The sequence below is a fragment of the Arachis hypogaea genome, chromosome 16 (genome assembly GCF_003086295.3).
Source record: "Arachis hypogaea cultivar Tifrunner chromosome 16, arahy.Tifrunner.gnm2.J5K5, whole genome shotgun sequence".
In the NCBI taxonomy this organism is placed as follows: Eukaryota; Viridiplantae; Streptophyta; class Magnoliopsida; order Fabales; family Fabaceae; genus Arachis; species Arachis hypogaea.
The window spans coordinates 134,550,747-134,561,670 of NC_092051.1; the positions used below are offsets into that span (position 1 = coordinate 134,550,747).

The window sequence follows — 10,924 nt, forward strand, 5'->3', positions numbered from 1 at the left end:
TCTCCGCCTAAACCCAAGCCACCAAATGTGGCCACAGCAAATGTAGAGCCCGGTGTGACATCTTCTTCAGCATCTTTTCCACTGTATGCATCAAGATCGGTAGCTCTATCCTTGCCAAAAATGTTCTCAAGACGTTCAAACAACGGAAATGGCTTGCCTGGAGTGTAAAGCGTAACATTGTGACCTTATACAACATAAAACAAAGTATACATTATAAATTAAGATACGTATAATTACATGAAAATTAAAAAGTACTTATAAGAAGAATGATTAAATGTTCAAAAATTCATACCTTTCCCCATGCTTCTAATACTTGTTTACTATCCACTTCAACACACATCTTTTCAGAATTCCACCCAAAACTACTACAACTCAACATCTCAGCCACAAACATATATTTTTCTTTGAGGCATTTGTGTTTATTTCTGATGTGCTTTACAGTGAGACCACATCCAGAAAACTTCTCATTCATTTTGTCCGCCAGCTTTTGAAATGCCTCTGGTTTAAATTGACCAGCATCTGCCTCTTGCCTTCAACAACCAATTCCTCCATGAACACCACAAATTGTTCAATTTCTTCTTCAGTCCATTGGCAGGGTATGAAGGCTATTTGCTGCTAGATAATATTTATGCACAATAACAAATAAAATCATGGCAGCAGAATTACTATCAAAATTAGAGTTCAATGGTAGTAGAATTATCTTGTCTAATTAAAACAAACACTTGTTTAATTATATGTTTAATTAGAATACAAGTTATAAATCCGAATTTGCAAATACATATTGCATAAAGAAAAAAACTCAAATGAATTCAAATACAAATAGTCTAAGATAATTGGATACATAACAAAACTTGCAAAGGTAAAAACTCTACACGCCACGTTCTCCTCTCTATATTTGCCACATCTCGATTGCTTGGTCCTCACGCCATTGAGTCCACTCATGGCTACTTTCTACAACATCAATTGTATTAGGTTCATCAACTATAGTGTCATCTCCTACGGGTATATGTTCTGGTAAAAGAGTTGCATCTTCTTCAAGATCAACATCCATGTTCATACGAATAAAATTTTGTAACAAACAACAAGTAATAATAATGTGGCTTTGAATCCTAATAGGATAGAACGAGGGACTTCGTAGAATTGCCCATCTTTTCTTAAGCAACCCAAAACACCGCTCAATCACATTTCTAGCCGAAGAGTGCTTCTTATTAAATAACTCTAGATGATTTTGTGGTGCCCGATGACCTTGAACCCACTCATTCACATGATAGCGGACATTTCTATAAGGAGATAAAAATCCTCTCCCATTAGTATAGCCAGCATCCACTAAGTAATAACACCCTAAAATGGAAGGATGGAGAAATATAAGAAATAGATTGTAATTCTCATAATAAATAGTTATTATTCTTTTCAAAAGATTGATTTAGACATACCAACAGGTATTTTCAAGCCATTACGTCGAGTAATAGCATCCCTAAGTATTCGTGAATCAGATGCCGATCCTTCCCAACCGCTAAGGACATAGACAAAATTCATGTTCTGATTGCAAACTCCTAAGACATTGGTGGATATTCTAGATTTTCTTGTTCGGTATCTAGATTTGTCACTCTTTAGGACTGTGACATCTATGTAAGTTCCATCTAATGCTCCTAGACAACCCTATCAAATGTAAAAAAAAAAAAGTTATTACACGCAAAGTTAACTTGACCAATAAAAATTGGAGCTACATACACGACCTACCTTGAACCATTTCCATCTGGGATCTACACAATCTTCCGGTACAGAGTCTGCCTTTACAAATAAGATACTTTAGACACGCAAAACTGAATACAATACCTTTTGAAAATACCTACTAATAGTTTCATCAGATCTATAGAACCTAACTTGTAAGCTGCGATTTTTCGTATGGTGAGCTAATATGATTAAGAAAGTAGCTACTTGCTCGCCTATGCCAATATGACCGTCTTCATCTAATCCACCTTGAACTTGTAGCAATTCACATAAAGTTGCAAATGTATTTAAACTCATTCTTAACTCCCATATGTAATTTCTATCTCCACCCTCCCCAATGATATTATCTAATGCATCTCGCCTTAATGGCAGTGTGTTCACTTTTCGACCAATCGAAGAATGACCCTACCTTCTATTCCTAATATACATATATAAAGTAACTAAAAGTAGCAGCATTAAGGTGTCAAATTGCATTTTCATAATCTAGTAATATCCAACACATAGCTTAATTTGTTCAGAACGATCCATCATCACTTCCTAAGAAACAATAACAAGTAAATACATAAATGAAGAACTCCAATAATTTGTACGAATAGGAAAAATGCTCAATTAAACTAAAAATAAAAAAAACACTCATTACATAAGCATATGTAATTTTATTAAGTAGCGATGAACAAAATAGAAAAGACATGATTGAAATCTAATTAAATACATATCAATAAAAATATCAGCTAAAAATAATTAAGAGTTTTAATATGTAATTTTATTAAGTAAAAGAAAGGAAATAATACTTTGAGATAGGTGATTGATAACTTTCTAAGACAAAATTGACTCTGACTACTATCACAATGAAAAAAGATCCAAACTTATAAATTAACATGTCAATTTCTACAAACGATTATCCTTCAACTTATTCAATTTCTACAACATATAATACAAACAATTTGATCAACAACTTAGTAAGCAGACTAATAAGCAATTTTATAGACACAATACAAATAATTTGTCCTCTTTGAATTAGACACATGGCTTTTTCCATTATTTTTTCTCTTCAATTAGGAAAAATAACTTATCAAACTTCAAAATGCTTTGAAACAACCACCGCCGAGATTATCCATTGTCTATTGAAGAATTCAGATGAAAATAAAATGAGTAATTATAAAGAATTCCTGTGTGTACCTACAATTCGATCAGCCATATACCCAAACATTAGAATATCACTCAATCAATAATAACACATGTTATCAATAATCAAAATTAAAAAAATATATATATCACAAGAGAAAAATACCAGAGGCAACAAGGCAAAGCACAGCTAGGAGGAGGCTAATGCAACTGCGGGATAGAGAGGCAAAGGCAGTGGAGTAGCAACACAAGCTCACTGTGACCAGAGCACAGCATGCAATAATCAGAGAGGAGAGTCAGCGGGAAACGGAGACGATGTGCGGCGGTGGTACAGCTTCAATGGTGCAAAACAATTGCAAAAGAAATCATTGGTTAGGATTTGTAACAAAAAAGGGAGATATTTGGAATTTCAGAAAATGAATGAGGATAAAATAGTCTAAAAAAAAGAATACAGATCCGTGTCCATCACCCAAAATCTGTATCTCACCATTTTACTGAGACATGAAATACATGTATTTTGTGTATGTTTGTGTGTAAGCGTGTCCTTCTTATTTTTGTGTCTCACAAACCAAACAATAGACACGGACATCAAACAAACGGGGCCTTAATTTACTTCTAATTTGGTTTTAGATATTTTTTTATAGTAGTTTTAAATATTTTTTGATATGATTTTAGTTGCTTTTTTATTCTTTTGTATGTTTCTTATATATACTTTAATGGCAACTAATAAAATGAAGATGGCAAAAATATCTTCTTATGAAGATGCTTTATTTAAAAGTGTGACTTATTTATTTAGCCACACTTTAAACAAAGACAACACTTTTACAAATATCAAAATGGGTTAATACTCAAAATCGTCCCTGAAAGATCACGCATTCTTCATTTTCGTCCCCTAATGATTTTTTTAATCAAATTAGTCCTTAAAAGATTTAAAATCAATCGCATTTGTCCTTCCGTCAATTAGTTAACCGTTTCCGTTAACGTTTTCTGCATAAATCGTTAAGTGACACAGCACATATCAAAACAACACCGTTTCTCTCATCTCTCCCCATTTGAAGCTTTCCCCAGTCATTATCCAGACGCTCTTTCTTCCTTCTTCACACAAAACACAAAATATCAAACACACAGAGAGAGAGAAAAGACGACAGAGTGATAATCAAAGAGAAGAACACGGTGCTTTAATCAAAAGGTATGATTTTACAATTCTACCTCTCCTTTCTGTTGCGGTTCTACACTTCGAGTTGGAGGAAGCTGCTTTGAGTAGAATTGCCGGAGAAAGTCGCTAAATTGCCGGAATGGCGTCTGTGGCGCGAAGTTGCATTTTAGAAAGAACCCAATTTAAAAGTTATCTTCTTAACCCAGAATGCATTTTGACCTAATCAAAGCCCAATTTGAGTTGAATATATGAAAACCCTAGCAATAAATCCCCAACCTCTCAATCTTTCTCACTTTTACGATTTACAAACCACAACGTTACCTCCATCTCCAAGCTCCATGACTCCATTTTCACTTCTCTTAATCTCACTTTTCTCTACCTCTGAACTCTGAAATTCGACCAAAATTACTGCCGTTTGTTTGTGTGGCATGCTGTTTGTGGGTGTCGCTGATGGATTGGTGATGTGGTTGGGCTGTCGGGTTTCTGTGTCGCATCACTGAGTGAGTCTCTCTGTCTCTCTATCTAATTGGTGTCACTGTTGCTCCATTTTTCCATGTCGTTAATGTCGCTGGTTAGTGGTCACAACTCCAACTATGGCTTAGCATTGGTATCCTAAACTGCGAAGAATGAGCCCAGTCACATTCTGCATAGCATCACCGATTATGGCTTCCTCATCCCTTCCAATGATCCGAGCTCCGTCGCATTCTCTCTAACTATTGTGATGTTTCATGCGTTTCAAGAGAGAGGAAAAGAGAAACGGCGCCGTTTTGACACAATATGCTCTAATACCAAAAGACAACGTCGTTTTATCATTGTTGATTTGTCATTTAACGATACATGTGGAAAACGTTAACGGAAACCGTTAACTAATTGATGGAAGGACAAACGCGATTGATTTTAAATCTTTCAAGGACTAATTTGATTAAAAAAATTATTCGGGGGTGAAAATGAAGAATGCGTGATGTTTCAGGGACAATTTTGAGTATTAACCCATATCAAAATCTAACCATACAATCTATCGTCCAAGGGTAAAAAAAATATGTTTACATGAAGACAATTATAAAATCTTTATTGTAGCATCCACCTACTTTAATTCCATTAAATATGAATAGATTTATTTCCACTTAGTTTTAATTGTTTATTTTTGTTAGATTTTTTATGTTTTTTTTTTTGCAAGGGCTAATTCGTCTTAAATTGGAACTCCATTTAAATGTTTATTATTGGTCAATAGGTTGCTGCATGCACAAGGCGAGATTTGAATTCACGATATTTACTTAAACAATTAGTGAGTGATGAACAGATAATTTATACGCTTTTTGGCATTGTTTTTACATAGTTTTTAGTATGATTTAGTTAGTTTTTAGTATATTTTTATTAATTTTTAAATAAAAAACACATTTCTGTAATTTACTATGAGTTTGTGTGTTTTTCTGTGATTTCAGGTAATTTCTGGCTGAAATTGAGGGACTTGAGCAAAAATTAGATTCAGAGGCTGAAGAAAGACTGCAGATGCTGTTGGATTCTGACCTCCCTGCACTCAAAGTGGATTTTCTAGAGCTACAGAAATCCAAATGGCGCGCTCTTAATTGCGTTGGAAAGTAGACATCCAGGGCTTTCCAGCAATATATAATAGTTCATACTTTGTCCGAGTTTAGATGATGCAAACTAGCGTTCAACACCAGCTCTCTGCCCTATTCTGGCGTTAAACGCCAGAAACAAGTTGCAAAGCAGAGTTAAACGCCAAGAACAGGTTACAAACTAGCGTTTAACTCCAAGGAAGACCTCTACATGTGGAAGCTTTAATGCTCAGCCCAAGCACACACCAAGTGGGCCCGGAAGTGGATTTCTGCATCATTTACTTATTTCTGTAAACTCTAGTAACTAGTTTACTATAAATAGGACTTTTTACTATTGTATTCAGAATCTTTGGAACATCTTTGGACCATATTTTGATCATTTTAGATCTCTAGACCTCCATGGGAGGCTGGCCACTCGGCCATGTCTACCCTATTTTCACTTATGTATTTTTAACGGTAGAGTTTCTACACACCATAGATTAAGGTGTGAAGCTCTGCTGTTTCGCATGAATTAATGCAAAGTACTATTATTTTTCTATTCAATTCAAGCTTATTCTTATTCTAAGATATTTATTCGCACTCAAGAACATGATGAATGTGATGATTATGTGACGCTCATCACCATTCTCATTTATGAACGCGTGTCTGACAACCACTTCCGTTCTATATGAAGACAAGCTAGAATGAGTATCTCTTAGATATCTAATACAGGGGACCGAGTCCGAGATATTAGAGTCTTCGTGGTATAAGCTAGAATTATTGGCGGTCATTCTTGAGATCCGAAAAGTCTAAACCTTGTCTGTGGTATTCCGAGTAGGATCTGGGAAGGGATGGCTGTGACGAGCTTCAAACTCGCGAGTGCTGGGCGTAGTGACAGACGCAAAAGGATTACTGAATCCTATTCCAGCAAGATCGAGAACCGACAGATGATTAGCCGTGCAGTGACAGCACATTTTGGACCATTTTCACTGAGAGGACGGCATGTAACCATTGACAACGGTGATGCCCAACATACAGCTTGCCATAGAAAGGAGTATGAAGGATTGGATGAAGACAGTAGGAAAGCAGAGGTTCAGAAGGAATAAAAGCATCTCATTATGCTTATCTGAAATTCTCACTAATGAATTACATAAGTATTTCTATCCCAATTTATATTTTAATTATATTTTAATTATTAAAACTCTATAACCATTTGAATCCGCCTGACTGAGATTTGCAAGATGACCATAGCTTGCTTCAAGCCGACAATCTCCATGGGATCGACCCTTACTCATGTAAGGTTTATTACTTGGACGACCCAGTGCACTTGCTGGTTAGTTGTGCGAAGTTGTGACAAAGAACTAAGATTATGAACGTGCGTATAAAGTTTTCAACGCCGTTACCAAGGAATGAACGATCACGATTTCGTGCACCAAGTTTTTGGCGCCGTTGCCGGGGATTGTTCGAGTTTGGACAACTGACAGTTCATCTTGTTGCTCAGATTAGGTAATTTTATTTTATTTTTAAGCTTTTTATTTCTTATTTTCGAAAATAATACAAAAAAAATTTCTTCTTTTTTGTTTTTCCCAAAATAATTTTCGAAAAAACCAAAAAATTCTTATAAAATCATAAAACCAAAAATAGTTTATGTTTCTTGTTTGAGTATAGTATCAATTCTTAAGTTTGGTGTCAATTGCATACTTTTATAATTTTCTTTAATTTTTGAAAATTCATCATGTGTTCTTCATGATCTTCAAGTTGTTCTTGATGAACTTCTTTGTTTGATCTTGGCATTCTCATGTTTTGTATCTTTTCTTATTTTTCATATGCATTTTCAATATGTTAGTGTCTAAAGTTTGAAAATTTCTAAGTTTGGTGTCTTGCATGTTTTTCTTTTCTTAAAAATTTTCAAAAATAAGTTCTTGGTGTTCATCTTGACATTCATAGTGTTCTTGTATGCATCATTTGTTTTGATCCAAAATTTTCATGCATTGAGTCTTTTTGATATTTTTCTCTCTCATCATTAAAAATTCAAAAATAAAAAAAATATATCTTTCCCATATTCTCTCATAAATTTTCGAAATTTGGTTTGATTTAGTCAAAAAGTTTTTAAATTTAATTGTTTCTTATGCGTCAAGTCAAATTTTCAATTTAAAAATTCTATCTTTTTCAAATCTTTTTCAAAAAAATCAAATCTTTTTCATATTTTTCAAAATTTTTAAAATTTATTTTCAAAATCCTTTTCTTATTTCGATTTCATATTTTCAAAATTAATGCTAACAATTAATGTGATTGATTCAAAAATTTTAAGTTTGTTACTTGCCTATTAAGAAATGTTCAATCTTTAAATTTTAAAATCATATCTTTTAAGTTTCTTGTTAGTCAAGTAATCAACTTTAATTTCAAAAATTAAATCTTTTTAATTTCCTTTTCAAATATTTTTCAAATTAAATTTTCAAAATATCTTTCAATCATATCTTTTTCAATTTTAATTTCAAAATCTTTTTCTAACTTCTTATCTTTTCAAAATTGATTTTCAAATATTTTTCAATTAACTACTTGACTTTTTGTTTGATTTTAAAAGTTTTCTATTTCAATCATATCTTTTTTAAAACCACCTAACTACTTTTCTCTCTCCAATTTTCGAAAATTACTAACCTCTTTTTCAAAATTATTTTTCATTGACTAATTGTTTTAAATTTCATTTTTATTTTATTTTCCTTCTTAATTTTGAATTTTAACTAATATTTAAAATAAAAACAAAAATATTTTCCTTTTATTTTAATTTAAAATTCGAACCTACTCTTCTCCTTTGTGTTCGAATTCTTATCTTTTTCTTCTTCCATTCTTTTCTTCTTAACCTCATATAAGGAATCTCTATACTGTGACATAGAGGATTCCATATTTTCTTTTGTGTTCTCTTCTTTTTCATACGAGCAGGAACAAGGATAAGAACATTCTTGTTGATGCTGATCCTGAACCTGAAAGGACTCTGAAGAGGAAGCTAAGGGAAGCTAAAGCACAACTCTCTGGAGAAAATCTGACAGAAATTTTCGAAAAAGAAGGAGACATGGCCGAAAATAATAATAATAGTGGAGATGCAAGGAAGATGCTTGGTGACTTTACTGCACCAAATTCCAACTTACATGGAAGAAGCATCTCAATCCCTGCCATTGGAGCAAACAATTTTGAGCTAAAGCCTCAATTAGTTTCTCTGATGTAACAGAATTGCAAGTTTCATGGACTTCCATCAGAAGATCCTTTTCAGTTCTTAACTGAATTCTTGCAAGTCTGTGATACCGTTAAGACCAATGGGGTTGATCCCGAGGTCTACAGGCTTATGCTTTTCCCATTTGCTGTAAGAGACAGAGCTAGAATATGGTTGGACTCTCAACCTAAAGATAGCCTAAACTCTTGGGATAAGCTGGTCACGACTTTCTTAGCCAAGTTCTTTCCTCCTCAAAAGCTTAGCAAACTTAGAGTGGATATTCAAACCTTCAAACAGAAAGAAGATGAATCCCTCTATGAAGCTTGGGAGAGGTATAAGCAACTGACCAAAAAGTGTCCTTCTGACATGCTTTCAGAATGGACCATCATGGATATATTCTATGATGGTCTGTCTGAGTTATCTAAGATGTCATTGGACCATTCTGCAGGTGGATCCATTCACCTAAAGAAAACGCCTGCAGAAGCTTAGGAACTCATTGACATGATTGCAAATAACCAGTTCATGTACACTTCTGAAAGGAATCCTGTGAGTAATGGGATGCCTCAGAGGAAGGGAGTTCTTGAAATTGATACTCTGAATGCCATATTGGCTCAGAATAAAATATTGACTCAGCAAGTCAATATGATTTCTCAGAGTCTGAATGGATTGCAAGCTGCATCCAATAGTACTAAAGAGGCATCTTCTGAAGAAGAAGCTTATGATCCTGAGAACCCTGCAATAGCAGAGGTGAATTACATGGGTGAACCCTATGAAAACACCTATAATCCCTCATGGAGAAATCATCCAAATTTCTCATGGAAGGATCAACAAAAGCCTCAACAAGGCTTTAATAATGGTGGAAGAAACAGGTTTAGCAATAGCAAACCTTTCCCATTATCCACTCAGCAACATACAGAGAATTCTGAGCAGAATCCATCTAGCTTAGCAAATATAGTCTCTGATCTATCTAAGGCCACTCTAAGTTTCATGAATGAAACAAGATCCTCCATTAGAAATCTGGAGGCACAAGTGGGCCAGCTGAGTAAAAGGGTCACTGAAACTCCTCCTAGTACTCTCCCAAGCAATACAAAAGAGAATCCAAAAAGAGAGTGCAAGGCCATAACCTTACTTGGTGTGGCCGAACCCAAAGAGGAGGAGGAGGACGTGAATCCTAGTGAGGAAGACCTCCTGGGACGTTCAGTGACCAATAAGGAGTTTTTCTTTGAGGAACCAAAGGAATCTGAGGCTCATCTAGAGACCATAGAGATTCCATTGAACCTCCTTTTACCATTCATGAGCTCTGATGACTATTCATCTTCTGAAGAAGATGAAGACATTGTTCAAGGGCAAGTTGCCCAGTATTTAGGAGCAATCATGAAGCTGAATGCCAAGCTATTTAGTAATGAGACTTGGGAGGATGAGCCTCCATTGCTCATTAATGAACTAAATATCTGGGTTCAGCACACTTTACCTCAAAAGAAACAGGATCCTGGTAAATTCCTAATTCCTTGTAACATAGGCACCATGACCTTTGAGAAGGCTCTGTGTAACCTGGGGTCAGGCATTAACCTTATGCCACTCTCTGTAATGGAGAAACTTGGGATCTTTGAGGTGCAAGTTGCCAGAATCTCATTAGAGATGGCAGACAACTCAAGAAAATAGGCTTATGGACAAGTAGAGGATGTGCTAGTAAAGGTTGAAGGCCTTTACATCCCTGCTGATTTCATAATCCTAGACACTAGGAAGGATGAGGATGAATCCATCATCCTTGGGAGACCCTTCCTAGCCACAGCAAAAGCTGTGATTGATGTGGACAGAGGAGAGTTGTTCCTTTAACTGAATGAGGACTACCTTGTATTTAAAACTCAAGGTTCTCCTTCTGTAACCATGGAGAGGAAGCATGAAAAGCTTCTCTCACTGCAAAGTCAACCAAAACCCCCACAGTCAAACTTTAAGTTTGGTGTTGGGAGGCCACAACCAAACTCTAAGTTTGGTGTTGAACCCCCACATTCAAACTCAAAGTTTGGTGTTGGGAGGTCCCAACAATGCTCTGAACATCTGTGAAGCTCCGTGAGAGCTCATTGTCAAGCTATTGACATTAAAGAAGCGCTTGTTGGGAGGCAACCCAATGTTATTTAACTATATTTA

At 35.1% G+C, this 10,924-nt stretch overlaps 1 protein-coding gene and 1 non-coding gene across 2 annotated transcripts; both read right to left on the minus strand.

The window, feature by feature from the left end:
- Positions 1 to 889: 889 nt before the first annotated feature.
- On the minus strand, positions 890 to 2,028 carry LOC140180254 (protein ALP1-like). The gene is made up of 4 exons (XM_072220708.1): positions 1,837 to 2,028; positions 1,741 to 1,791; positions 1,434 to 1,659; positions 890 to 1,341 (listed from the first exon to the last, which is right to left on the minus strand). Exons 1-4 carry the CDS (start codon positions 2,026 to 2,028, stop codon positions 890 to 892), a joined length of 921 nt encoding a protein of 306 aa, XP_072076809.1.
- A 7,012-nt stretch (positions 2,029 to 9,040) lies between these two features.
- Positions 9,041 to 9,148, minus strand: LOC112760454 (small nucleolar RNA R71). The gene has a single exon (XR_003180893.1). It is a non-coding gene; the product is annotated as a small nucleolar RNA R71 (small nucleolar RNA).
- Positions 9,149 to 10,924: the final 1,776 nt, after the last annotated feature.

Coding starts and splice junctions, on each gene's coding strand:
- LOC140180254 (XM_072220708.1), bottom strand. CDS start 2,028: ATGAGTTTAAATACATTTGCAACTTTATGTGAATTGCTACAAGTTCAA. Junction 1,792..1,836: donor TTAGTAGGTATTTTCAAAAG/GTATTGTATTCA, acceptor TTATTTGTAAAG/GCAGACTCTGTACCGGAAGA. Junction 1,660..1,740: donor CCAGATGGAAATGGTTCAAG/GTAGGTCGTGTA, acceptor TACATTTGATAG/GGTTGTCTAGGAGCATTAGA.